The sequence below is a fragment of the Triplophysa rosa genome, linkage group LG1 (genome assembly GCF_024868665.1).
Source record: "Triplophysa rosa linkage group LG1, Trosa_1v2, whole genome shotgun sequence".
Classification (NCBI taxonomy): Eukaryota; Metazoa; Chordata; class Actinopteri; order Cypriniformes; family Nemacheilidae; genus Triplophysa; species Triplophysa rosa.
In genome coordinates this window covers 32,166,403-32,194,349 of record NC_079890.1, presented here as the reverse complement: position 1 = coordinate 32,194,349, position 27,947 = coordinate 32,166,403, and the positions used below count along the sequence as shown (strand labels likewise).

General features: G+C 38.3%; 4 protein-coding genes across 10 annotated transcripts; 1 reads left to right on the top strand and 3 right to left on the bottom strand.

Annotated features, from left to right (window-relative positions):
- Positions 1-46: 46 nt before the first annotated feature.
- LOC130555796 (Y-box-binding protein 2-A-like) lies at positions 47-7,212 on the bottom strand. 2 transcript variants are annotated; one of them, XM_057336274.1, is made up of 10 exons: positions 7,038-7,212; positions 6,028-6,091; positions 5,064-5,097; positions 4,728-4,817; positions 4,410-4,661; positions 3,430-3,491; positions 1,660-1,831; positions 1,330-1,428; positions 1,012-1,087; positions 47-579 (listed from the first exon to the last, which is right to left on the bottom strand). In XM_057336274.1, exons 1-9 carry the CDS (start codon positions 7,102-7,104, stop codon positions 1,052-1,054), a joined length of 876 nt encoding a protein of 291 aa, XP_057192257.1. In that variant the 5' UTR covers positions 7,105-7,212; the 3' UTR covers positions 47-579; positions 1,012-1,051. The 2 variants fall into 2 exon arrangements, with proteins under 2 accessions (XP_057192257.1, XP_057192249.1); XM_057336266.1 differs by having other exon boundaries at positions 3,409-3,491; positions 7,038-7,211.
- Positions 7,213-8,289: 1,077 nt separating this feature from the next.
- Positions 8,290-12,378, top strand: LOC130555808 (eukaryotic translation initiation factor 5A-1). Its single transcript, XM_057336285.1, has 6 exons — positions 8,290-8,649; positions 9,951-10,125; positions 10,455-10,559; positions 10,643-10,774; positions 10,863-10,935; positions 12,267-12,378. The coding sequence occupies exons 2-5, from the start codon at positions 9,958-9,960 to the stop codon at positions 10,923-10,925; spliced, it is 468 nt and encodes a 155-aa protein (XP_057192268.1). The 5' UTR covers positions 8,290-8,649; positions 9,951-9,957; the 3' UTR covers positions 10,926-10,935; positions 12,267-12,378.
- A 1,568-nt stretch (positions 12,379-13,946) lies between these two features.
- Positions 13,947-17,384, bottom strand: LOC130555787 (G protein pathway suppressor 2-like). The gene is made up of 11 exons (XM_057336255.1): positions 17,250-17,384; positions 17,017-17,134; positions 16,755-16,864; positions 16,488-16,600; positions 15,962-16,041; positions 15,754-15,833; positions 15,197-15,371; positions 14,998-15,081; positions 14,825-14,901; positions 14,614-14,709; positions 13,947-14,060 (listed from the first exon to the last, which is right to left on the bottom strand). Exons 2-11 carry the CDS (start codon positions 17,108-17,110, stop codon positions 13,962-13,964), a joined length of 1,008 nt encoding a protein of 335 aa, XP_057192238.1. The 5' UTR covers positions 17,111-17,134; positions 17,250-17,384; the 3' UTR covers positions 13,947-13,961.
- A 1,650-nt stretch (positions 17,385-19,034) lies between these two features.
- LOC130554891 (G protein pathway suppressor 2-like) lies at positions 19,035-27,288 on the bottom strand. 6 transcript variants are annotated; one of them, XM_057334797.1, is made up of 11 exons: positions 26,733-27,288; positions 26,500-26,617; positions 25,443-25,522; positions 24,922-25,028; positions 24,646-24,758; positions 24,142-24,221; positions 23,934-24,013; positions 23,605-23,779; positions 23,405-23,488; positions 20,692-20,774; positions 19,035-20,516 (listed from the first exon to the last, which is right to left on the bottom strand). In XM_057334797.1, exons 4-10 carry the CDS (start codon positions 25,009-25,011, stop codon positions 20,722-20,724), a joined length of 675 nt encoding a protein of 224 aa, XP_057190780.1. In that variant the 5' UTR covers positions 25,012-25,028; positions 25,443-25,522; positions 26,500-26,617; positions 26,733-27,288; the 3' UTR covers positions 19,035-20,516; positions 20,692-20,721. The 6 variants fall into 6 exon arrangements, with proteins under 6 accessions (XP_057190780.1, XP_057190763.1, XP_057190789.1 ...); XM_057334780.1 differs by lacking the exon at positions 26,500-26,617; XM_057334806.1 differs by lacking the exon at positions 26,500-26,617 and having other exon boundaries at positions 25,443-25,518.
- Between the last annotated feature and the right edge of the window lie 659 nt (positions 27,289-27,947).

Here is a 27,947-nt window from a genome sequence, read left to right as displayed (position 1 = left end):
AATATGCAATCACATACGGAATCCATTCAAAAGATTAAGAGTCAAATGGCTTTGCAAATACTTTATTTACTCACTTTACTAACATTGCACAATCCCAATCAAAAAAGTACATATAAAAGGGAAAAAAAAGACAAAAGTTTGAACAATTTTTGATTGGATGTATTTTTTCCCCGTTTGTATTTGATTACAAGTAAGAGAAGAGCCTGTGCAGTATTGGATAGCATTTCCTCTCATTGATGAACTTAAATTAGCCAAACTGGTCATGTTTTCTCGACTGCTCACTGCCCATAGTACACAACAAAACTATAACGGGGAAATACTATAAATATAATGGGGCTTTTTGAGCAGGTTTCTTTTTTGCAATTTTATTTTAAATGGCTAAATATGCATCAGCACAACCCTCCCTTCCCTACCAGCCCTCTTTTGCTCCACGACAGACGAAGGTTCCATACCACAGGGGGAGAATCAGGTGCGGGGAGAGACAAGGATGTAGAAGTGAGGAGCAAGTTGTTTGGACAAATGGTTGAATGTTTGATGAGACAGCGAGGTCTTACCCCCCAAACTAACCCACCCAGGAACCTATACAGCAACACAGGTAGAACAAGGGAAACATGAAAGGGAAAGAAAGGGAGATAGGCAACAGAAAGTAATAGGTGAGACAAGAACAAAATGATTCTTTTAAAACATTCAGAAACCGTGAATTGGGACACTTTCATCACAATATCAAAAAGGAGCCTTAATTCATCCCAAGAACAAACAGATACACAACGAAGGCATTTCAATCAGTTTGATTAATTGGGAAACAAATGAAGGCCAATTAAAACCAATAAAATGTTTTAAACGACACTGAAATAAAAAATTGGACAAAGCCTTTTAGAATACATTGCCTTCTGCTTAATTTGGCTTGGGGTCAGCAGACAACATCTGATGCGTTTTAGCAGTTGTAGCTTGATGGCTGAAACTCTATACCACTTTCAAAACACAGCACCAGTTTAGCTCATGAAGTCCCACCTCTTGCTGGGGTCAAATGATTCCTTCCAGGTCACAGAAATCATTCTGTGCTCTTGGCCGCTGTAGGGGCAGGTGCCTAAAATGAGAAACAGTTGTTAGTATACCTATACACGAGGTCCAACAATGTTTAAGCGGATATTTTTGCCTGCATGTGCAGGCTCTGAGGTGCTGACCAAAAGTACATCCAAGTAAATATTTTTTTAGGCTGTCTGGCTTGATATTTTGTTGAGCTCAAAAACTTTTGGGGGCAGAGGAAAAAAACAACATGCACTCACCATCAACATCTCAAAGCACAAACAATGACACAGCATTCCTCACCTCAGTTTTTTTAGGGGATTGTTTTGGAGAAGTTTCAGAAGAAGGCTTAGATGCCCCATCGGGGGAAGCATCAGAAGTTTTTTCAGGTTCATCTTCATCCTATAAAGCAATTTTATAGTGGGCTTACACAACAGAGTTTAGCACCAAAATAAATCAAATGTTGTGATGCTCTACTCAAAACATGTCACTTGAGAAAATGCAATCATGTTTGTATCCATTTAAACAATAAAACACACCAAGATATCACTTTCAAAGTCAGGCAGTAAGGATAAGGCTAATGGAACGACACTGCTTCAGTCCTCTCTTAAGATTTTCTGAAAATGGACTCACTTTAGATGCACCGGATTCAGATTTCCTCTGTCTGCGTCGCCCGAACTGTCTGCGGGGTTTCCGTGGTTGTCCTTCAACCTGCTCCCCATCGGTCTGGCCTTCTTTAGAGGGCGACTCCTGCTCTTCTGCAGGGGCCGTGGCCTCTCCAGAGGGTGGATGAGGACGGAGTGGCCTGAACGCAGATTCATTTTAAAATTTAAAATTTTCCCCCATATTCTTTGGGTGGGTTGCACCAACCAGGATTAAAGTAAATCGAGATTAGAGCTATAGGGTTTGTTGATCCTAGTTTTATTTTAATTCAAATTGTGTTGCACCACTTAATTTTAAACAGAGATGAACAAATCATGGATTAAAACTTTAACCTGTATTTAAACAGTCATATGCGATTAATTTTGTCTTGTCATGATGGATTTTCTGGAAATAAACAGCTCGTGAATGTAAAAGAAACCATTTAAAAACTCTCTCTGGATAATTCGTTGATCAGTCTGATCATCCATAAACACATTTCACAAGCGTTGAGGGCCATGACAGCGTATAAATATGACAGTTGAGCCGCATCATTATCCTGCAGCTCGCGACTGGAGCAGACATAAGAGAGAAGAGCGCAGTATGGGAATCACGAGCGGGTGAACCTCTGCCGTCGACGCTGCCGTGAACAGCCCCGGTAGGCGATTGTGTTTCCGGGGGTCGTCCGATCGGTCGTGTTCTGGGGCTGCTTGCGGCAGAGGTGCTGAGGTGCGCCTGTTAGACAGAGCGCCCACAATACCGGTGTCCCTGGTGCCACTAAAATAACTACTCTTCTCAGGATGTCGGTCTTTTCAGTTTAATCACAGAGGTTGTGCTCGTATGTATTGGATAAGAAAGCAGGGCATCTTGAACTTAACGCTTCACAGCCGACCACCCAGTTCATCAAACCACCCTTACTCGTGCCGAGGCATTTTATTTATGCAAACTATGTAAACTTATGTATCTGTTTCTGATCATTTTATTATAGATATGTTTTTTATTATTTAAACCTCCTCAGTAGCAAGTTTAAAGTTCATCCCTAACAGAGATAAATCAGAGTTTAAAATAATGGAGCAACAGAATTAAAGTTAATCTAGGTTTACTGTAAAATTAAAACCTGGATCAAATGAGATCTTAAATATAAACCAGATTAAACTAGGTTTACAGTTTGGTGCAACAGAATTATTAAATAAACCTTGATCATTTACATTTATGCATTTGGCAGATGCTTTTATCCAAAGTGACTTACATTGCATTGTACTATACATTTGTTTCTGACTATGTGTAATCCCCTGGGATGGAACCCATGTCCTTGGCTTTGCTAATGCCATGCTCTAATCACTGAGCCACAGGAAAGTCAAATCTAGATTTAATCTAGATTTAAAACTAATCCTGTTGGTGCAACCCACCCTTTGACTTTAAAACATCTACAAATACGTACACAAATACAAATTTGTACACAGCTCTAATGTGCCATTTCATCTTCATAATGCAGCATTGTACCTCAGAGCTTCCTTTCAATTGGCAGTGCCACCTAAGAAGCATCGTCTATCTTTCCATAACCAAATTTCAGACTTCCATAAAAACTAGATAAAATTACAGCCTTAACTTTAAAATTGAAAAAAAAATTTAGAAGATACAAATAAATGAGTATTTTTAGCTTGCTTTTTAAATAAAAATAAGTACATTAGAAACCCAAAGGCTTTCTGGATGATGAAGACAAGCTATTGACAACAAATTAACCTTCGAAATCGAGGTCTGAACCTGCGTGGTGGAGGCCTCTGCTGGGCACCTTCTCCCTCTACATTTCTGTCTCCTGCTTCTCCCTAGAGCAGACACAAACACTGAAAAAACCTACTGACCGACTGCATACAGAAATCATCAAATGAGCAGAAAAATGTACACTTAAAATCATTATTAAACGGATATTTCAGCAAAGAAAAAAAAAATCCCCATGTTTTACTCACCCACAAGGCATCCTAAATGAATATGACTTTCTTCTTGAATAATGCAGTCTGAGTTATATTACCACGTATCCTTTTACTTCCAAGTGGTAGAATGGGGGACAATTTTTTGAAGCTCCAAAAAGTGCATTCATCAATCAAAAAACTGCTCGACACAGGTCCGTGGTCTTAACAAAGGTCTTCTGAAGCGAATCGATGCGTTTAAGAGAAATATCCATATTGAGAGCGCTATTAACGTTAATGTCTAAATTCCGTTATCCCTCGGCTGCGCGTGAACTAGAGGCTTGTTTTTCCGGCAAATGACGCAGGTAAGTTCCGGTGACGTACGTGGCATTTTTCGTTTTGTTCAAATAGGATACGGTCTCCTCGGTGTGGGAGCTTTCGTTGCAGTCATTGCCAGAAAAACAAGCCTCTGGTTTACGCGCAGCAGAGGGATAAAGAAAGTGAGATATTATCGTTAATTGCGCTCTCAATATGGATATTTCTCTTAAACAAACGCATCGATTCGCTTCAGAAGACCGTTGTTAAGACCGCGGAGCTGTTTCGAGGACTTTGATCGATGGATGCACTTTTTGGAGCTTCAAAAAATTGCCCCCCCCCATTCAATCCCATTCTACCGCTTGGAAGAGAAACGATACGTGGTAATACAACTCCGACTGCATTATTCTTCAAGAAGAAAGTTAGGATGCCTTGGGTGAGTAAAACATGGGGATATATCCATTTAAAAACATTAAACACACCATTCAACACTCAAACCATTTCTCTATCCAATGCCCTTACCTCGCCTTGTGGCACAACGGGTCTTCTGCGTGGCCGCTGGCGTCGTGGGCGAGGCTGAGGTTCTCCTCTCTCCTCATTGCCTTCTCCCTCTGATGTGGGACCAGCAGAATCCCCAGCAGCTTTTGAATCTCCCTCACCAGGGCGTGCGTTCCGTGGATAAAACCGTCTACGGAACCGGCGTTTATTAGGGGCATATCTGCTGCCTTTGACAGGTACACCACCTGGACCGGTCACGTTGGCTGCCTCAGAACCCTGAAACAGTGGTGAAGTTTTAGGAGACAATATCTACTTCGATATGGTAGTTTTAGTGCTGCTTACCTTAGCGGCTTCAACAACGTCAAACTCCACCACCTCACCATCCCCCACACTTCTGAGGAACTTTCTTGGGTTATTCTTTTTTATTGCAGTCTGCAATAAGACAAATATAACAGACCTATTTCTAGCATGTGGCTGTAGGCTGTAACATTCTAACAGCACTACAGTTCTGCAAACATTATATTTTAAAGTGATTAATATACAGAATGCAATAATTATGTTTTTGTATATTTAAGGTTAAAACAAATATGGCTGATTTGCATGGCTGGCTATGCATTGTTAACAGTGAACTGAAATGGACATATCTTCACAAATTTGGTTGTAAAGTAAATGAATTACCTGATGAACAAAAACATCTTCTTTGGTGTCATTTCTGTGGGGGAAAGGATAACAGTGAACATTTAGATAAACTGATTTCATAAATCCACAGTATATTTATACTGAGGGGTTTAAAAGACCTGCTAAGAAAGCTCCTAATTTAGCTTACAAACTTCTACGCAGGAGTCTTAGCTTAAAAGCGATCCAGGACCAATTGGAGAGCAACTCTGAGCAAGGAAAAAGCAAAAACTTTTATCTTCGTGAGGAGGTGCTGACCCCGTTGTTATGTGTGTGTGTCATATATATATATATATATATATATATATATATAAACCATGCTGTTAATGTCATACTAAACATATTTGATAAGAAAATGAACAGCAACACAATGTTTGAAAAGTGCTGTAATTGTTCGTTTGATCAATTTCCTTATACAGAACCATTGGGACAGAACCAAATCCTCTCTGCTGCGTGGTTGCACTTTCCCAGATGCCAAATATGTTGTTAATGCGCTGTGTCGAGATGTTAGCGTGTTAAGATCAGTCAGACACAACACATAAGATTGTGTCTCATTAACTTACTATCGAATGCTTTGTGTGCAAGGCATTTCTTTTCCCTCTTTGTGTTTTGTCTTTTCTCTGCTAAAGAAACTCTTAAGCCTCTTAAAAGTCCCCCTCGCTAACAATGTTGGACCTTAAGAGCTCTTTTAAGGGTTATGATGCTTTTTTCTTTACTGGGATCTTTTATATAACTTTAAGGGGAAGCGCCCACATTTCTAAGAACTTTCTTAGTGCAAAGAGTTTGTTTCATTGAAGATTTTTCATGAATACGGGCCCAGATTTCCTTACATAACGTATCTTCTCAAACGCAACCAGTATTCCATACTGAAATTATATAATTTATCGTTACCATTAGTCATTAAAACAAAAAGTGGACATTCCAAAGACAGTCTGGAAAAGGCGAGGTGACCGATCAGAAAACAAACCTGTTGATGAAGCCGTATCCGTTGCGCACATTGAACCATTTCACAGTCCCCTGCACTGCCGTCGCTGCAATGGAAAGAAAAAGAATACAAACAACATCCGGTGAGGTCACACACACACACGATCAGATTTTTCAACATGCCAATCATACCCACGCCCGGTGAAAGCGACATAACCGTGGGCCCTGCGTGTGAATTATTAACCATACACTTTGAAACCGTCAAGCAGGACGCCGCTTTTTAATCACAAATAAATTAAACAAAAAGGAACGAAATGGAGACGAAATTTTTAAAGACCCTTTAAAAAAGAATTTGTATTGTATATCCATGCGCAAATATGGACCACTAATTAGAAATGAAGGATAATGTAAAGCTTTTACCTAACGATATGCAGCACACCTGCAGTGAAATCCCTCCCACCTAAAGATACACGGTGACAGAGCGCAAAAATGTGGGTCATGGTGAACGCACTTTCACGGTGTAAATCAGGTCTGATTCAGATACAGATAGATTCGTTCACAGCTTTAGAGCAGATAGCAGATTCCTTATTTTGTCATAAATCCAAGCAGCAGACAACCGGTTCGACATAAGGAGTATGAAACTAAGAACGCGTTAACCGAATAATTAAGTCATCAAAGGTTTGGGAAACAGAGGTTGTAGCCAAAAACACTTAATCGGTACGATACTCAATTATATACGTTATTGCTACTAAGTCGCAAACACGTGGAAGTTGACACTAAAATAAGTTTCTTTTCACTCCACTTCAAAAATGAAACCATGATCTGAAAACGACATTGGTATGTGGTGCATCAAAAAAACATTTCAGAAAATGTGCTGGCAAATAAAGAACATATAAAAAACCTGTGAAGTGAAAAGCATTCAAACTAATATGTTAGAACTCCCATGTCTGTTTTATGTCAATCGAAGCTCGTTACATATACAAATTTGTTCATCAAATGAACTGTGTGTGCTAAATAAATGTCTCTTCTTCAGTGAAGTCAATGATTTCCTACCGATAATTTTTCTCTCAGGTTGAGGTTCTTCAGGCGGTGCTTCGCTCTTCGCCTCTGTGTCGCTCATTTTCTCAATCGTGATTTTAACCCCCTCCCTCCAACTCGCCAATCTTTTACTCCAGCGGCCACCTCAAACTTTTTATCCCGATTGCCTGTCAGGAAGGATCGACTGAGCTTCGATTTAATTGGTGTTCGAGCGACCAATCCCCGAGTCCCATCTTCATGCTCGCGTGATCAATTGGGAATGTCTCGCGCGAAAACCAACCAAACCAATCTATAATGTTGACAACGAAATGAGATAAGATATAGTTCACTTTACACCATATATTCATTTAAAATTATATGCAAGTGGAAGAACAAACTGATGAAAAACTGATTATTATATTATTTGATATTTTAAGTTACCATGGTCTGACTATAGTAATCTTATAGTTCAATCATGAGGTGTAGTGGTAAAACAAATGGCAACCAATCCGCCAAAAACATGGTTACTTTTACTATAACAAAACAATAATTAAAGGAATATTAAGTCGTGTTGTGTGACCATATAAAAACAGACAGTTTGGATAAGTCACATACAGAAGTCTCCTTGATTGTAAGGTACTTAATAGATTAAAATTGTTGTGCCTGGTTGTGGTTTCTTTTTACCTCATTGCCTCGCGCAAGACCCTACACATAGGTCACCAGATTCAAGTTTCACTTACTATATTTATCCAAACGATTACACAACTTGCCAGGACTGTAGGCAGGCTGCGCATTTGGTCATATTATTCCAACATGCACCCGATACATTTATTGGGTGTTTTAATTACTGCATTCATTTTATTCAGCTGTTTTAAAACCGTAAACAACCCCTGTATGCAATAATCTTAAAATGCGTTTAAACAGACCAGAGCTTTTTAACATTTCCACATTCGTATTTAATTCTATACGATTCTCTCAAACCCTTTGTATGATGTTTATGTTGGTAGTTGAGTGTGCGTACCAGAAGAACCCCCGCCTAGAAGCCATAGAGCCAAGCTGTTTGCAGAATAAACGAGCGCAATCCTGACAAAAGTCACACACATGCGACATTTGAACTGTTCGGTAAACAAAAGAGACGTAACAACTTCGTTTCTCCTCACTAGTCGTGGGTGTTGTGTTGTGTTGGTAAAAATGCGCTCATTCAAACTCAAAGCCAGACACGAGAGACACCGAGAGCGCGCTCCCGGACGGACTGGTCCCCCGCCCGCCCTAGAATTTAAAGAGCGAGGTGAACGCGCATGCGCAGTGGGGAGGAAACTGCTGAGGTTTGTTTCATGGTATGTGTGGTTGATTTCATACGGATCATAGAGAGAAAAAGAGAGTTCAGGATTCATTCGTTGGGCCAGCCGCGGAACAGCCCTTGTCAACGACCTGAACGTGCCACTGAAACTGAAAGAGGAAGGAGAAAAACGCCTGTAATGACAGCAGTGCCATGATAGCTGAATTAAGTGAATAAGCACAACAGAGGCATCGCGCAGCTGATAACAACAGACAGATCTGAGAGAGAAAACGGGGAAAAACATCTAGTCGGGCTAACTAGTGGTTGGGCTGTCCCTGTAAGCGTGTAGTGTGGAAAAGACTAAACTAGGTAAGTAGCTGATTAAACCATTCAAACAACGGGCGTGATCCCACGTACCAACAACCTCCTCCTTATTGATAACCCTTAGTCTATTTACGTTTTTCTTAATCAACAAAGACAAACATAAAACTGTAGATAAAACATCTCTTAAAATCGCACAGGGTCCGCAAGGCTTTTGCGCTCTTTCATTGCGCGTGTAATTTAGAATGACGACAACATATTTTCTATGGGCGTTGGGTGCGTAAACTAAACGGAAAATCCGCGTTCATTTCACTCCTGCAAAGTTAAAATGGGCTACGAAGACAAAGATAAAAAAACTTGATAATAACTCAAGACGTCCATGTCCACGCAGCACCTCGCTCCGTGGGTTAGCTCAGCATTACATCATAGGAAACCTTGCGTTAGCCGCACGTTTCTTGCGGTAATAAACTTGCGCTGCGTCTCTAGTCCGCGCGCTGTCATGTGCGCTTTTACCGGCAACAATGCTGCACCTGCTCGGTCGTAATGAGCGCTCTGCTCTGCGGGCCTTCTGCGGATCCACCAGGCCGCACAGATCAGCCAGCACACTGCGGCTGCAGGACGCGCGTGTCCTAATGAAAGCGGCCCAAACTCTCATTGTTCAGTTACAGGCGTTTACATGTCAAATGTGATCATGCAAGTGTGTGAAAATGTTACAGAGTTGCGTTATAAGTGCTGGTGGAATATCAACATAAGCACGGTAATGTTACTTTGATTGAAAGTAAAAAGAAAAGTAGCGTTTGTATGTAGAGCGCATTATTTTGTATGAATGATCGTGAACGGTACCGCGTCTATCTAGCGTAATAAATTGACGTTTCGGTCCTTCCACGTGAATACTTGCCATCATAACTGTACAGTTGACTGAATATATAGTTTTGCAAGTGTGGTCATTTTAAACTCAATTTAGGATTGTCAACGCGTTTGCAATTATTATTTAAGGACCAATTAACCATTTACAACAGTTGGGCACCATGAAAGTTGAGTTAACAGGTGCCATGTTCTTGTTACCTAATACAGATTGTTTCTGCAAACCCCAGTAGCCACGAGACTACAATAAATGAATGCTTGCAGAATGTGCTGGTCTTTATTAATAAAAAGCATTTAGATGAGACTGTAATATGTTCATATTATCATTTAAACAAATAGTACATATGTTATGTAGATAAATATAAAAACACGTCTTGCTGTCATACCCAACCATATTTCATTAGCAACTTCCTGAAATGTGATGAGTCATCATTCTTTGTTTTGACTAATATTAACCAGTGTGCTCATGGTTCATCAATCTTTAGAAAAGACATGGCAGATGCTGACTTGGACTTCACAACAGGCGATGCTGGTGCCTCTGCTACCTACCCCATGCAATGTTCTGCCCTGCGCAAGAACGGTTTCGTGGTGCTAAAAGGTCGACCATGCAAGATCGTGGAAATGTCCACATCTAAGACCGGCAAACATGGACATGCCAATGTGAGTCTTGTATGGTCTGTGACTGTAAAAGAATAACCGAATACTTATTAAGAGATAGGGAATTAAACAGTGTAAACAACTGACATGGTGGGTCACCAAATTTATGTTTACATTTATTTTAAAATCAATGACATTGAAAGATTCTGTTATACCGACGCCCCAGTCATTGTGTCAGTTTCTGACTGACCAACTACACTAAGAGCATATTTGTTTTGCACAATAAAGAACTTCCCTCTATACAAGTGTTTGTGAATGAGGTATGCGAAAATATGATGATGCAGTAGTTTTGAATAAACAGCGCTAAACATGCTCCACTTTGTTTGTCAAAGGTTCACATGGTGGGCATTGATATTTTCTCTGGCAAAAAGTATGAGGATATATGTCCCTCTACCCACAATATGGATGTCCCTAACATCAAAAGAATGGACTACCAGGTATGTGATGGGGAATATTACAAGCATCTGGTCCTACCAAAATCTACCAGTAAACATTTCACAAATATGTTGTTTCCTTACAGCTTATTGGCATACAGGACGGCTATCTGTCTCTTCTCCAGGACAGTGGTGAGGTCAGAGAAGACCTGAAAATGCCAGAGGGAGACCTGGGCAAAGAGATAGAAAGCAAGTTTGATGCCGGTGAAGAAATCCTGGTAAGTGTCAACAATCACACATAAAATAACAGGCAGAACATATCCCTATATCTGTATCTAATATGGAATGTGTTTTGTTTTTGTGTAGATCACTGTCCTGTCTGCTATGAATGAGGAAGCTGCAGTTGCCATCAAAGCCATGGCCAAATAAAACACAGCAGGTATATGGAGCACTCACTGCAGTGCGTGCATGCTCACCTGCTACTAGAGCTGGAGCGACTGTGTGTGCTTTACAGCAAAGCACTTATTTAAAGGTTTACCTTGGGTATAAGCAACAAAATGAACCTTAACTATTTCTGGTATCCATCAAAATACATGAATAGGGAAACATGCCACTCATTTGTTGCAAACACGCACTTTTTTATTGAATCAAAATAATTTGTTTTAAGACAATAGAAATTATATATCGCTTATTGCTCCCTGAACTCTCTGTAAGTCGCTTTGGATAAAAGCGTCTGCTAAATGACTAAATGTAAAATTTATACAATAAGCAATTGTTCTTATTTTATGTTTTACTATACTGTGGAGTTGAGTTGGATCCCAAATATTGATTCTGGAATGGTTAGGTTTAGGACTGAACTAACAGTCTTTATTTATTAATTTATGTTTGTTTTGTCCATAATAAGGTGTAAACACTGTCCAGAAATTGACCTGCGATGTTTGATTATGTATATAAAAGATTTTTAAGTAACAAAGTAATACTTTGCTGTTTGCATACTGGCAAATGCAGTTTTGACTAACACCAAGATGTAGTACTGCCGCGTTCAGTATATCGTCACCTTGAAAAGACAAGTTTCTATCTGAATTCTGAGCAGTTTTGAGAGAACGAGTTTTTGCATTCTATTTGACTTTGTAGATAAAACCTTTTTGTTTAAAAACAAAGAATAGGAACATGTAAATACCTCAATTTTGAAAAAAAATCATATAATTTCAAGGCGACGATATGTCAATCTGCATCTTGTACGTAAAAAGAAATGACTGAGATGAACACAGAATTTTTGTATTTAACACTATCAGCTTAGTATTTTGTCCCATGTGTAACCAAACATGCTCCATTGTAAAACATGGTTGAAAAGGCATGATTATTCATGCAAATGAAGAAATCAAACAAGCATTTACAATTCCGTCGTAGTGCCTATAAACGTATCTGCTGTTTCTGAGTTGGGAGAGTAAAAGTATACTTATCTTACCGTGCACATTTGTCACTTAAAGGTGTGAGATGGGCAGCAAAATGAAAAACATTTCATATCTGGAATATTTCAGATTCTTTTCTGTAGATATCACTTTCGTTGTTTGTTGCTTTATATAAATGTTGTTGACATCACATTGACATTTCAATTAAACCCTTGTTTTGTTATGTTTTAATTTTTTGTCAACCTCAATTGTTTATCTACTGTCTTTCTTCATCTTTTTCCTACTTCTACGTGTCATTGAACTTGATCTTTATTTCCCTATCACTCACTCCTACCTGTACTTCTCTTCCTTCTCTCAGGGGTTGAGAAGATGCACTGGACCTGGATAAAAGAGAATAAGACCTCAGCAATGTTATCATCCTTTTTGTTTTCTGTTTTTCATTCTTTATCGCTTTCTGTGAAACCCATCTGTGGGTTAAAGAATTAGGTAATACCATTTAATAATTGAAAATTGTTCCAAACAAAGAGATAAGAGATGGAGAGTTGGGGTGGGGAGAATGTTTTTGGTGTTTGGGGGTATTTCATAGAAGTCTGATTGGCAAAGCTTTTTATTTCACCCTTATTTTTAAACTGGAAAAACATTTGTGCAACACTCCATTTGCTATCCTAATTCACAATAGGAAATAGTTAGATGAGGTCTGTTATGTGGTTAATTTTATTTATAAGCAATTTAGGGCAAAGGAGAAGGAAAAACATACTGCAAGTTTCCTGTAAAGGACAGACACAAAGGCCGTAACATGAGTAATAGGATGCAGTTTTGTCTCTTCACTGCAGGACCAAGTGCTCTGCGTACCTTCTCTTTCATCTTCTAGTACCTTAATGTAAAAAACCCTCAGACGGGGGTGACAATATCACACAAGCAGGTGTGTACATACGGATACAGGAAGGCAGAACCCCTACTGCCACCCCAAAAAGAAGAGGAGAATCAGAACGTTATTACGGGGAAGTCATCATTTTATTAAAATTTCAAATGTATTTGCTTTCCAGAAATATTGTGAGTGATTGAAGAAGGTGCCATAAGCCTTAGAGCTCTTGCTAAATTAAAAGAACACAATTTTGCCTATAATGCCCTGGCCTGAAGTGGCCTACGGTGGGACTTGATTGATGCTTGGCGATCAAGGTTGAAAGACAAATGAACACTAGACTTCTGTCTTTAAATTTGGGGGCTGGCTGAAATTTGGAAAGAATGGTAATCATCCCTTCTGTGTCCTAATCAATTCATTGTTATAGATTTGACTGTCATGCACATTACTCTTGACTTGACAGCAGTGTGAGTAATGTTGCGGTTTTGTTCGTTCCAAGACTGTGATTAAGAAATAAGATATAAACTAATTTGTATTCTAGCAAGGCAACCCAACTCAATATTAAAAAGAGCACATATAAATCACGACTTTGTTTCAGTTTGTGATGGGTTTTGGGCTCTTTCTGGCAGACACCAAGAAAATACTACATCCAAAGACAACTAAAAACAAAGTATAACTGTTTAAAAAAAATCTTCATTTTATAGCTGGGATAAAGCCATGTAATGCAGGACATATCTTTCTGATGTACTAAATTGCATACGAACAAAGCAAAACTCGCAGATATAGCCTGTTCTTGTCAAACATTTTGTTGTTACTAAGATCTTGTCAGTATTTTCTTCCAGCAAAAATCTAACTTAATTAAAACGTGTGACATAAAAGAACATATTTAATCTGTTAAAAATCACAAAGCCAACAACAGCAAACTACATTTCTGTAGTTGCTCAATAGCTTAAAATACATACTTTTAAAACACTTTCAGATACACATCATCAAGAAGCATTCCCATCCGCCAAACAAATGAATATTTAGATTGGGAACCTGTAAACGATTTTTTATTGTTTAATGTCCACAATTGTCTTTTGCATGTGACATTAATTACTTATTAATATGAAAGCCAATTCTTATGAAGTGATAGCCTCAGAAATAAGCTGTGTGTAACATGCCACCTTGTTATGATCAGGCTTTTAGCAGTTAATGTGGTTTTCCATGATGATAGAATCTCTGTCCAGGCTGAGCGTGAGGGAGAAACACGTGCCGTGACGCTGACTGAGGGGAACTTGTAAATGGAGCCTAGACAGAATACAGAAAAATGTCACCTTTGCATCATGAAACAAGCTTAATGAATGAATGATCAGTAAAAAACTTTATCCTCACCAACTCTTTTTTAATAGTGAATGTTCAAATAATAAAGTAGTAATGAAATTGTTAAATTTAGAAATGCTGTATTAAAAAGAATGCAAATGACCACCAAAGTGATCCTGTATCTCAAATGGTGCGTGCAACACCAAGCTGTTTCCATTCCCAGAGAATGCATGAATTTCTAAAGATGTATAGCCTGAACGCAAATCGCTTTGGATAAAAGCATCTGTCAAATATATAAATAAAATGTAAAGTATTCATGAAACTTGTTTCATTAGATGGATTAAAAACAATGATAAAATGTCACATAAGAGAGTGTGCTGTCTTTTTCTTTACATTATATGATGTATATTTCTACTGCACTGCACAGAAGTATGCAGCACATTTGCTTTGAAACTTTCAAGGAAAAAGTATTCTTAAAACGAAAATGGCAAATGTAAAAAAACAATGCTTTCAGATGTTTTTTGCAGATTGGTAAGCTCACCTTTGTGGTAGGGATCTGCACAGCCATGGATGGGGCGGACAGCAGGCCAGCTGCACTCACATGTAAAGCCTGTGGATGCATGGGTCTGAGAGCAGCCTATCAGTAACACAAAAACCAAACATTACCCACTCACATCCATATACAACACTATTCGAGTAAAATGCAGCATTTTGTTCCTAAAATTCTCATGAGGTCTACAAAATAATCTTACCGAGTCAGTAAACCCAGACTGCTGATTGGCATGTTCAAGCTGTTTCTGAAGGGGGATACTTGCACTGGGGATAAATCCTTTTAAAATCAACAAGTAATGAATGAATGGAAAAATAATTAATCTACTGAGTGACAAAAGAGAATAGAAGAAGTGCATTAAAGAGAACAACTCACCTGGCTGGGAGGAGAAATGGCTTAAGACAGCATGGCCCGGAGCTTGATGGGGCAGGAATGGCATGCTCTGAAAAGGTGATGCCCCTACATTGAAAAAAACATGAGAGCTTCAGATATTCTTCTGCTCTTTTGAGGGTTGTTCGCCAAATCCAACATTCTAATAATTTGTACATTTAGGTTGGTGTGGTTTTATTGCTACCTCTGATCTGGGTGCTGCCTGCAAAGCTGATGGGCACAGAAGCAGCAGCCCCGTAAGAGGAATGGTGCGGGGCCTGAGTAACTGCATATGGCTCATGGACCGCAGTGCTTCCAGAGAACTGGCTATGCTCTGAGGAACCAGGAGGAAAACCTGGCTGGCTGTGGAAGGGGTAGCCCTACACAGATAACAATTTATGATTAAGTGCACACCTTATAAGAGCTATGAAATGATAACTAGAATATTTATTAACAACATTTATTTTAACTACATTGATAAATTTGCTATACCAAATATGACCACACATCATACAGAGAACCTAACTCTCTATATCTTTATCTTATGTTTATTGTATTGTATTTCTTAATTTTTTATACCCATAGGCCCTTATTTAAATCATTGTGTACTGTATTCTATTGTGTTATGGTCTTATGTGTTATGGTGTGTACTGTTGTTGCTGTTTCTGTGTTCTGGATGCTCCTGTCACCAAAACAAATTCCTTGTATGTGCAAACATACTTGGCAATAAAGCTCTTTCTGATTCTGATATCTTTCACTTACAGGCATCAGAGGAGTCTGGAACAACTGTTTACCACGTTCTCCTAAAAGAGTTCCAGCTCTATTGTGACTCAATGGACTGCCTTAAACACACAAAACACCAACATTTCAACACTGCAGAACAGTATTCATCATCATACACAAAACAATTCATCATAAGAGATTGAAGTGACTGAAAACCAATAGTTTTGAAACGCTTTGAGAAGCTTACCATGTATACTGAGTAGATGCTGTCCTGAGTGTAGAGGTATGCTGGGCTGGTAGTTTGTTGATGACAGTGTTGTAATATCACTATAGACAAATGAATAATCAAGGGACAGTTACGAGAAAGAAGCAGCAAGGTTGCTTTCCGTATCCATTTGACACATTATTAAACACACCATGCATGCACTGATGTTGAGAGAATATTTAATTAAAATTCTTAGATTTCAGTGTGAATGTTATAGATGCACTGATATATTGGTCACATATGTTTCAGCTGATCTTTGGTCAATTTAAAACTATCGGCATATCAACTATAACATAAAAAAGTCCAAAACCAATCTGTTATCTTCCTTATTGACTATGTAAAGGTGCCGAGCTATATGAAGTCTGTTACATAAACCAGCTTCTTTCTTTGGGTAAAAATTAAATACTTGGCAACACAAATTGAAATCTTCCTTATAAAAGATCTTTGATGACAAAATTAACAACATACATTTTTGCCCATTAAGTAGTTTTTTTTTTATTTTACGTACTTTTGCTCCCTTCTTCGCCGTCTTTCCTCCTCATGAAGGACCTTTTTAAGCTGTAAGAAGAGTTGATGTTTCTCCTCTTGCAAAATTAGCAATTTTTCATCCATTTTTTGAACCTAGCAAATAACAAAATGCTTAATAAATACACTGGACATCTATCCATTACTGTACTAAGGCTTTTCATTTGTAAAGCTTTAAATGACTTTGTTTAACACAATGAAGATGATTGTGAAATGGCGATATTTACTCACTGCTCACGTGGATCTTTACCTGTTCTTTGGTCTCCTCCAATGACATTCGTTCCTCCATTTCGGTAGTTCGTTTTCTTTCCTCTTCTTCTTTCAATTTCTGTTCCATCATTTTATCCACTTCTTCTTCTTCTACAACCGAATAAATATACAACATGATCCAAATCATTTTCACCCTGTAAATATTAAACCTTTCTTTTACTGTGTTACTACACACAGCAGATGTGTTGATAGACGATACAAATGACCTAGTTTTGCTCTAAATAGTAAACACACGAACGAACCTTGTCTTTTTCTCTCTCTCTCTTTCATAATGTGCTTGTGGAGGGCTCTGGCCATCGCACTTGAAAGCTTTGGTCTTTCCAGTAAGGCTGGCATCGTGGCGGACAGCGGAGGGGCGAGCTAAATACACATCCAAATTTAATTCAACTCGCTTTGCTTTTTACGAAAACACACAAGGGGCTTTCGTGGAAAAACACACAATATCTAACTTAACACTACAAACGAATAAGCTTACTTTCGCGTTCCTCCGCGATATTTCACTGTGTTTCTCAAATTGCTGGCTCTGTTTGATGAAACGCACTAAACATTGTTTACGAGCGCAAAATTCTGCTGAACGGGACTGTTTTCTTGATTCACTTCCGGTGTAAAATCTATATGGAAATTTTCGTTTCCGGTTCACCCGTCTCGTGAAACAGGCTGAAATAATGACGCTGTAAAGCTTTATTCGCGCTCTCCTTGTTGTCCGAGAGAGTAAGGATTGAATACACCGTGACACAAACTTACTGTTTAATGCGACGTTTACGTATAATAACAGACGTGAAGGCACGTTGCATTGTTTACCATAGAAGTCGTTGGTTAAAGAAAACAAAGTACAAACATCGCCACCTAGTGTTTGACTTATGGGACGAAAAGGCGAATGAGCATTTTTTAACGAATTTACGCAAGTTTTTAATGTATACTTGGCAGTCACTACATAATGTGGGGGGAAAGTTGCAGAACTAGCCATTTGAACGTGGCTGTGTGTTGAGTTATTTTGAGGGGACAGCAAATGTACACTGTTATACAAGCTCTACACTCACTACTTTATATTGTAGCAAAGTGTCATTTCTTAAGTGTTGTCACATGAAAAGATATGTTAATATATTTATTAAAATGTGAGGGGTGTACTTACTTTAAACACACACTGCAAGAAGGATGGAAAGGTTTTTTATTGAATCAAAATAATTTGTTTTTAGATGTCTTAATGTCAGCAATTGTACTTATTTTATGTTTTACTATACTGTGGAGTTGGATCCCAAATATTGATTCTGGAATGGTTAGGTTTAGAACTGAACTAACAGTCTTTATTTATTAATTTATGTTTGTTTTTTTCCATAATAAGGTGTAAACACTGTCCAGAAATTGACCTGCGATGTTTGATTATGTATATAAGATTTCAGATTCTTTTCTGTAGATATCTCTTTCGTTGTTTGTTTCTTTATATAAATGTTGTTGACATCACATTGACATTTCAATTAAACCCTTTTGTTACGTTTTAATTTTTTGTCAACCTCAATTGTTTATCTACTGTCTTTCTTCATCTTTTTCCTACTTCTACGTGTCATTGAACTTGATCTTTATTTCCCTATCACTCACTCCTACCTGTACTTCTCTTCCTTCTCTCAGGGGTTGAGAAGATGCACTGGACCTGGATAAAAGAGAATAAGACCTCAGCAATGTTATCATCCTTTTTGTTTTCTGTTTTTCATTCTTTATCGCTTTCTGTGAAACCCATCTGTGGGTTAAAGAATTAGGTAATACCATTTAATAATTGAAAATTGTTCCAAACAAAGAGATAAGAGATGGAGAGTTGGGGTGGGGAGAATGTTTTTGGTGTTTGGGGGTATTTCATAGAAGTCTGATTGGCAAAGCTTTTTATTTCACCCTTATTTTTAAACTGGAAAAACATTTGTGCAACACTCCATTTGCTATCCTAATTCACAATAGTAAATAGTTAGATGAGGTCTGTTATGTGGTTAATTTTATTTATAAGCAATTTAGGGCAAAGGAGAAGGAAAAACATACTGCAAGTTTCCTGTAAAGGACAGACACAAAGGCCGTAACATGAGTAATAGGATGCAGTTTTGTCTCTTCACTGCAGGACCAAGTGCTCCGTGTACCTTCTCTTTCATCTTCCAGTACCTTAATGTAAAAAACCCTCAGACGGGGGTGACAATATCACACAAGCAGGTGTGTACATACGGATACAGGAAGGCAGAACCCCTACTGCCACCCCAAAAAGAAGAGGAGAATCAGAACGTTATTACGGGGAAGTCATCATTTTATTAACATTTCAAAAGTATTTGCTTTCCAGATATATTGTGAGAGATTGAAGAAGGTGCCATAAGCCTTAGAGCTCTTGCTAAATTAAAAGAACACAATTTTGCCTATAATGCCCTGGCCTGAAGTGGCCTACGGTGACTTGATTGATGCTTGGCGATCAAGGTTGAAAGACAAATGAACACTAGACTTCTGTCTTTAAATTTGGGGGCTGGCTGAAATTTTGAAAGAATGGTAATCATCCCTTCTGTGTCCTAATCAATTCATTGTTATAGATTTGACTGTCATGCACATTACTCTTGACTTGACAGCAGTGTGAGTAATGTTGCGGTTCTGTTCATTCCAACACTCTAAAAAATAATTCACAGCATATTTTGGCACAACTTAATTTAATGAATTGGTTCAAGTCAAAAATCGAAATTTTGGGTATAATTAAAACTTTTACGTGTGAAACTCTATTTTGATGAGTTGTGCTGACTTAATAATGTTGATAATTACTTCAGCTTAATATTGTGTGTAATATTAACCTAAAAACCTGTGTTTACGACAATATTTAAGTTGCAGTAACTCAAAGTAATTGGCTGGATAACTTAATTTATAATATAAGTAATCTGTCTGACCCAATGTAGTTTGTTGGATGAACTTAATTTTGTTGTCACAACTCAAAAATATTGATGCAAACTTTTTTTTTGTTGAGTCTACACAATATTTTTTAAATATTTAATATTTTTTGTATTCTAGCAAGGCAACCCAACTCAATATTAAAAAGAGCACATATAAATCACGACTTTGTTTCAGTTTGTGATGGGTTTTGGGCTCTTTCTGGCAGACACCAAGAAAATAATACATTCAAAGACAACTAAAAACAATGTATAACTGTTTAAAAAAAATCTTAATTTTATATCTTTCTGATGTACTAAATTGCATACGAACAAAGCAAAACTCGCAGATATAGCCTGTTCTTGTCAAACATTTTGTTGTTACTAAGATCTTGTCAGTATTTTCTTCCAGCAAAAATCTAACTTAATTAAAACGTGTGACATAAAAGAACATATTTAATCTGTTAAAAATCACAAAGCCAACAACAGCAAACTGTACATTTCTGTAGTTGCTCAATAGCTTAAAATACATACTTTTAAAACACTTTCAGATACACATCATCAAGAAGCATTCCCATCTGCCAAACAAATGAATATTTAGATTGGGAACCTGTAAACGATTTTTTATTGTTTAATGTCCACAATTGTCTTTTGCATGAGACATTAATTACTTATTAATGCGAAAGCCAATTCTTATGAAGTGATAGCCTCAGAAATAAGCTGTGTGTAACATGCCACCTTGTTATGATCAGGCTTTTAAGCAGTTAATGTGGTTTTCCATGATGATAGAATCTCTGTCCAGGCTGAGCGTGAGGGAGAAACACGTGCCGTGACGCTGACTGAGGGGAACTTGTAAATGGAGCCTAGACAGAATACAGAAAAATGTCACCTTTGCATCATGAAACAAGCTTAATGAACCAATGATCAGTAAAAACATTTATCCTCACCAACTCTTTTTTAATAGTGAATGTTCAAATAATAAAGTAGTAATGAAATTGTTAAGTGTAGAAATGCTGGATTAAAAAGAATGCAAATGACCACCAAAGTGTTCTTGTAGCTCAGTCATCCTCAATTGGCGGACCGCGGGCAGGATCCGGACCTTTGCTTCGTTCCATCCGAACCTAATAAACCATTTAAAACATTTGACTATTTCAGTTGTTTAAATTGAGCCGTGCGTCTACACAACAGAGAATCACATCACACACGCTCTTCCGAACATTTATGTAATTGATCTTTCGCCGCAATATATCCTCTAATATCGTTATCTAGCCTAGCGCCAAATGTGCTTTATTTTAATCCTTTCTGCTCCGCGCGCACACGCACTGCTTCTCTCCCGCTAAAGAGAGCAGCAGACACGTGCTTATTTTAAAGGACCCATTTTATGAAAGTCACATTTTTTCTATAATCGGGTCCCCGGTGCATCTAGCAACCCAGAAAACGTGAAAAACAAGATCCAAGTAACTTTGTTTTGGTAAGCCTTTCTCTGCAAGCATCAAGCTGTTCAGATTTTGCTCCTGATGTGATGTAGACGCAGGCTCTTATTATAATATTACCGCCCCTTAATCTACACAATTCCACCCACGGCGCTTCCGCCATTGTTTTAAGATCAACAAGTAATGAATGAATGGAAAAATAATTCCAGGGCTCTAGACTAGCTTTTTGCACTGGCTGCACTGGTGCGCCTAACTTTTTTTCTTAGGTGCACCAGCACAAAGGTTAGGTGCACCCAAATTTTCGACCACATCGCATTTAACCCCGCAGTTTTACCAGTTCACTTTTTTTTAAATCGCTGTCCATATTGGCAAAATTGACTTGTAAATGATTAACTAACAATCTGGTCAACATAAAGTTCTTTATTTGAAGCACAATTCTACAAGAAAGGTAACTTACTGAAAAAGTGTTGGTGCTGAAAGTGGTTCACTGAACTGAAATTTAAACTTAAAACATCTCAAGATAAATGGACCGGGGCTTGACATAACCTGGGAGGTTGATGGCTCCGTGTCAGAGCATTGCTTATGATTTTCGGACGGATCAGGCCTTAACTTACATTATTCACGAACAAGTTGTCAATCGTTCTTTTCAGCTTCTCTCATCATCCGCGGCTACATCCACTCTGTTTAACTGACTGGGCCTATAGGCTCCTCCCCTCTCTGTTTAACTGACGGGCCTATAGGCTCCTCCCCTCTCTGTTTAACTGACGGGCCTATAGGCTCCTCACCTCTCTGTCTGACTGCAGCACACGCATTTTCACACGAACACACCAGAGGTTGCGCTAGACTTTTTATTGTCCGTCATTTTGACTGACAGGCTCGTAAAAAATCCGTCATAATCTATTATTACCCGTCACTATGTTGCAGGTGGTGTTAGGTGGTAATTAGTATGTTCGTGACGTCATCACACTGTACTTGCGTCTCGGAACTTGTTGTATTTTAATACAACTGAATGCCCAATAAAGCCGTTGTTGTTTATATTCATCTATATATTTAATGTTTTAATGTTTATGCTCATATATGATTCGATCTGGGAAAACCCAACACATGGTGCAAATTTATATATTACAGTTTCTGATACCATATTCAAGCCCTTTCCAAATCAGTTTTTATTTTGCTCATAACCTCGGGTATGTAACAAAAGTTATGGCTGAGGTCGGCTGAAGCGCTAGGATTTTCAGGAATGGAATTTGGAGGAAAACGGGTTTAAAGTTAAGTGATGAAAATAAAAGCACAACAGTCCAGTATCACAAGTAAAAGTCACTTTAGAGTTGTAAAAGACTTACTCTAATAACAATTTAATAAAAAAACATTTCCCAGTGTTGAAGTCTATAAAAATACTGTACAAAACCGATTGAATAAAACGAAAGTAAGGAAAATGGTGCGGGCACACTTAAAGAACGAGAGCTCTGCCATTATCACTACACAAGGAAACTAGCAAACATTACGGACAACAACTAAGCAGTGAAGCAAGTTTTACGTTGTTTATCATGTGCATAGTGTCTGGACTTTTGATCATCCCTTGTATGTTTTGCGATCGGATAACTCCCGGTGCTGCAGACAAGGAGCTCTGTCATCTCACGAAAACATTGTATAAAAAAACTTTGCATGCCGTAGTTTACACAGGACTGGCGGGAAATGTGCATTGATACTCCTTCATTCATGCTATGTGGTTTACTTTGATAGGTGAACTGTCTTTCCCGCGTCCCAGCGCGACATCCGACTGGTTTTCCCAGATCGCATCACATATGTCTAGTCAGTAACAATGACAAGTGAAAACACACACGTCCCTTCGCGAGCATATCACGCTCTAATGAAGGGAAACGGGGAGTTACAAATTGCCCTCATTGTAATCCGTCAAAATGACGGACAGATGGGCGGCCTTCAGATTTTTCCGTCACTGGTAAAAAAAATCTGTCAATGACAGAGAAATTTCGGTTAACGCGACCTCTGGTACTGGTACACACACGTACAGGAAAATCTGGACCACGGCCAATCAGAGGGGGGTCCGCCCTTCACTATCTCTGATTGGTTTAGACCACGATATGGGCCTAATGTGTGTCTGTTGTTGAATCACAGGAAGACTTTCAGAGTTGCGGAGACTTTTTTTTTTCTCTCCCTCGAACGGCTGGTCGCACTGGTGCGACCTCAGATTTTTTTTAGTCGCACCATTGAAAAATAAGGTCGCACTCTAGAGCCCTGAATTAATCTACTGAGTGACAAAAGAGAATAGAAGAAGTGCATTAAAGAGAACAACTCACCTGGCTGGGAGGAGAAATGGCTTAAGACAGCATGGCCCGGAGCTTGATGGGGCAGGAATGGCATGCTCTGAAAAGGTGATGCCCCTACATTGAAAAAAAACATGAGAGCTTCAGATATTCTTCTGCTCTTTTGAGGGTTGTTCGCCAAATCCAACATTCTAATAATTTGTACATTTAGGTTGGTGTGGTTTTATTGCTACCTCTGATCTGGGTGCTGCCTGCAAAGCTGATGGGCACAGAAGCAGCAGCCCCGTAAGAGGAATGGTGCGGGGCCTGAGTAACTGCATATGGCTCATGGACCGCAGTGCTTCCAGAGAACTGGCTATGCTCTGAGGAACCAGGAGGAAAACCTGGCTGGCTGTGGAAGGGGTAGCCCTACACAGATAACAATTTATGATTAAGTGCACACCTTATAAGAGCTATGAAATGATAACTAGAAAATAAAAACAACATTTATTTGAACTACATTGATTAATTTGCTATACCAAATATGACCACACATCATACAGAGAACATATCTTTCACTTACAGGCATCAGAGGAGTCTGGAACAACTGTTTACCACGTTCTCCTAAAAGAGTTCCAGCTCTATTGTGACTCAATGGACTGCCTTAAACACACAAAACACCAACATTTCAACACTGCAGAACAGTATTCATCATCATACACAAAACAATTCATCATAAGAGATTGAAGTGACTGAAAACCAATAGTTTTGAAACGCTTTGAGAAGCTTACCATGTATACTGAGTAGATGCTGTCCTGAGTGTAGAGGTATGCTGGGCTGGTAGTTTGTTGATGACAGTGTTGTAATATCACTATAGACAAATGAATAATCAAGGGACAGTTACGAGAAAGAAGCAGCAAGGTTGCTTTCCGTATCCATTTGACACATTATTAATCACACCATGCATGCACTGATGTTGAGAGAATATTTAATTAAAATTCTTAGATTTCAGTGTGAATGTTATAGATGCACTGATATATTGGTCACATATGTTTCAGCTGATCTTTGGTCAATTTAAAACTATCGGCATATCATCTATAACATAAAAAAGTCCAAAACCAATCTGTTATCTTCCTTATTGACTATGTAAAGGTGCCGAGCTATATGAAGTCTGTTACATAAACCAGCTTCTTTCTTTGGGTAAAAATCTTCCTTATAAAAGATCTTTGATGACAAAATTAACGACATACAATTTTGTCCATTTAGTAGGTTTTTTAATTTAATTTACGACGTACTTTTGCTCCTCTCTTCGCCGTCTTTCCTCCTCATGAAGGACCTTTTTAAGCTGTAAGAAGAGTTGACGTTTCTCCTCTTTCAAAATTAGCAATTTTTCATCCATTTTTTGAACCTAGCAAATAACAAAATGCTTAATAAATACACTGGACATCTACCCATTACTTTACTAAGGCTTTTCATTTGTAAAGCTTTAAATGACTTTGTTTAACACAATGAAGATGATTGTGAAATGGTGATATCCACTCACTGCTCACGTGGAGCGAAGGCATCTTTACCTGTTCTTTGGTCTCCTCCAATGACATTCGTTTCTCCATTTCTTTAGTTAGTTTTCTTTCATCCTCTTCTTTCAATTTCTGTTCCATCATTTTATCCACTTCTTCTTCTACAACAGAATAAACATACAACATAGGGATGCTCCGATCAGGATTTTTGCAGCTGATACTGAGTACCGATTTCTTGTTATTGTGATCAGCCGAAATTAGACTTATGCAAAACAATATGCATGTCAGGCTACTTAATAAAGACAAAAAAAACCCCAGAAACTAAATGGACCAGTCTGATGCAACCGACAAGGTTTATTAAGACATTGTCCAATATCAAACTGTGGTGGACAAACCTGGTTGGCTTTGGAAGGGGTGACCCTACACAAGATAACAATTTATGATTAAGTGCACACCTTATAAGAGCTATGAAATGATAACTAGAAAATAAAAACAACATTTATTTGAACTACATTGATTAATTTGCTATACCAAATATGACCACACATCATACAGAGAACATATCTTTCACTTACAGGCATCAGAGGAGTCTGGAACAACTGTTTACCACGTTCTCCTAAAAGAGTTCCAGCTCTATTGTGACTCAATGGACTGCCTTACACAAAACACCAACATTTCAACACTGCAGAACAGTATTCATCATCATACACAAAACAATTCATCATAAGAGATTGAAGTGACTGAAAACCAATATAGTTTTAAAACGCTTTTGAATAAGCATTTAATCTCCTAAAATGGACAAGTATGATGTAACTTAAACATTGTCCAATACAAGTTTGAGGAGGACGAAATTAATTTATTAAAAAAATAATATAACGGATGGCTGAGTGAGTCACATTGAGCAGTCATAGTCTAATGCCTTGTTTATGCCGCGATGCCTCTCTATTTTTGAAACGGTAGTATCGTAGTTAATGTTGCATATGCACATTAATATTTATTTGAACACTTACATCTGCATTTTTGCGGTGTTTATCTCCAAAATGAATGTGTGTTTTGAATGTCTCTGACGAGTTAATGATTCAAATTGGCGATTTGAACGAGTTGGTTAAATGATTCACTAACTCAGTGGAAAATTGACGCCACCTACTGGCCGTTTTAGTTCTGCATTTAAAGTAAGCCTAATATTTCCCTTTATAAAGACTGTTGTATCAATTACGTTTGTCCAACATTTGAATTAGTTCCTACGTGAAAAATGATCTAGTGTACTTTAGTATTTACTACAGTAAACTACTAAAACTCATAGATACTAGTGTTTTTGAGTCTTACCATAGTACATATTTAAGTATACTACAGTATTTCTAGTATTTACAAATGACTAAATGTAAATGTATTTGCTACAATTTATCCAATTACTACAGTTAATACAAAATGTTTAATCTAAATCTGTTTTTTTTGTATAGATTTGAATTATATGGCACAGCATCGTGAAGTAGTAAGCGTGATACTACTTGGTATCGACATACTTCAGCTGGTGTAGTATCGTAAGACATGTTTATGGTACCGTGACAACCCTAGTTGATAGACGATACAAATGACCTAGTTTTGCTCTAAATAGTAAACACACGAACGAACCTTGTCTTTTTCTCTCTCACTCTTTCATAATGTGCTTGTGGAGGGCTCTGGCCATCGCACTTGAAAGCTTTGGTCTTTCCAGTAAGGCTGGAATCGTGGCGGACAGCGGAGGAGCGAGCTAAATACACATCCAAATTTAATTCAACTCGCTTTGCTTTTTAAGAAAACACGCAGGAGGCTTTCGTGGAAAAACACACAATATCTAACTTCACATTACAAATTAATAAGCTTACTCTCGCCTTTCTCCGCAATGTCTCCTTGTGTTTCTCAGAAGGCTGGCTCTATTTGATGAATCGCACTAAACATTGTTTATGAGCGCTACAGCTTCGGCAGGACGGGAGTGTTTTCTTGATTCCCTTCCGGTGTAAAGGCTATGTGGAAATTTTCGTTTCCGGTTCATCCGTCTCGTCTCTCGTGGAACAGGCTGAAAGGACGCTGTAAAGCTTTATTCGCGCTCTCGGAGAGAGTAGCGGGATATATACATTCGCCTAGCTCCGCTCTGCGAGCCTCCGCTGACTGCACGTGCACCTCCGCAAACGGACGAGTCGTTTATATTTGACGAGAATGCCGTTGTGCTAATCTTTGAAACGAAAGAGGAATTAAGAATAAGTGGTTAGCTTGAACAACGCAATTTACCATGGTTTTACTTTTGTATTAATAGTGTGAATCATAGCGACTACACATGTACTACTGTCTCACTACAGGAACATTAGTATGATGTTTCTGTTAAAACTATTGTAATAGAAACAGAACAGTCCCCCAAAATTTCACATATTAAACTTCACATGTTATTTATAACGTATTGGATAAAGAGTCTGCATTGTTCATGTACAGACGTGACTGCTCGTCTAGTCTCGTATCCGCCTCGTCCGTTTTCGGATGCGTTGCCGTGCCACGCAAAGCGAACTTCCGCCAACACCGCGATGACGTCATGTTTGCTGCGCGCACCCAAGCGAACTTGCGGACGCTGTTAGTCAGTTGCTTAATGAGCAAGGATTGCTTTTATCATATGTGGAATTCCTTAACAAATTTAAATTCCCTGTGAAACCAAAAGATTATGCCACTATCATTGTAACTATTATGCACTATTATGCCAACTTTATCAAGTAAAGTTGTAACATTTATACGTAATTCTAGTGTTGCCCCTATTAATGTAGACCAACAACAAATTATTTGTAGTAATATGATATTTCTTGGTGATATTAATATTGTTAAAGACAAATGCAGTAATAGATATATTAGAAAAGTCTTAAAGCAAAATGTTATGCCATATTCAACATACTGGTCCTCCAAATTTGAAGATATCAAGTGGAAAAAAATATGGGTAACAACTTATAAAGTTAGAGAGGTATCCTTTAAAACATTACACAGAATCTATCCTGTTAAAAGTATCGTTTGAACGTTTCAAATTATATCTGGAGAATTCTTGCGACTTGTGGTGTAACAAA

Bases quoted from the DNA above. Each gene is read 5' to 3' on its own strand.
- LOC130554891 (XM_057334797.1), bottom strand. From the start codon at position 25,011: ATGATGGAACAGAAATTGAAAGAAGAGGATGAAAGAAAACTAACTAAA. The intron at 24,759-24,921 runs GTAAAGATGCCT...GTTATTTGCTAG, and splicing joins TGGAGGAGACCAAAGAACAG to GTTCAAAAAATGGATGAAAA. The intron at 23,780-23,933 runs GTAAGTGAAAGA...TTATCTGTGTAG, and splicing joins TCCAGACTCCTCTGATGCCT to GGCTACCCCTTCCACAGCCA.
- LOC130555796 (XM_057336266.1), bottom strand. From the start codon at position 7,104: ATGAGCGACACAGAGGCGAAGAGCGAAGCACCGCCTGAAGAACCTCAA. The intron at 1,832-3,408 runs GTTAATTTGTTG...ATCTGCGTTCAG, and splicing joins TTCAGACCTCGATTTCGAAG to GCCACTCCGTCCTCATCCAC. The intron at 1,088-1,329 runs GTGAGGAATGCT...TTCTCATTTTAG, and splicing joins AATCCCCTAAAAAAACTGAG to GCACCTGCCCCTACAGCGGC.
- LOC130555787 (XM_057336255.1), bottom strand. From the start codon at position 17,110: ATGCCAGCCTTACTGGAAAGACCAAAGCTTTCAAGTGCGATGGCCAGA. The intron at 16,042-16,487 runs GTACGTAAAATA...ATTTGTCTATAG, and splicing joins CGGCGAAGAAGGGAGCAAAA to TGATATTACAACACTGTCAT. The intron at 14,710-14,824 runs GTAAGATTATTT...TGTTACTGATAG, and splicing joins AGTCTGGGTTTACTGACTCG to GCTGCTCTCAGACCCATGCA.
- LOC130555808 (XM_057336285.1), top strand. From the start codon at position 9,958: ATGGCAGATGCTGACTTGGACTTCACAACAGGCGATGCTGGTGCCTCT. The intron at 10,126-10,454 runs GTGAGTCTTGTA...TGTTTGTCAAAG, and splicing joins GCAAACATGGACATGCCAAT to GTTCACATGGTGGGCATTGA. The intron at 10,560-10,642 runs GTATGTGATGGG...GTTTCCTTACAG, and splicing joins TCAAAAGAATGGACTACCAG to CTTATTGGCATACAGGACGG.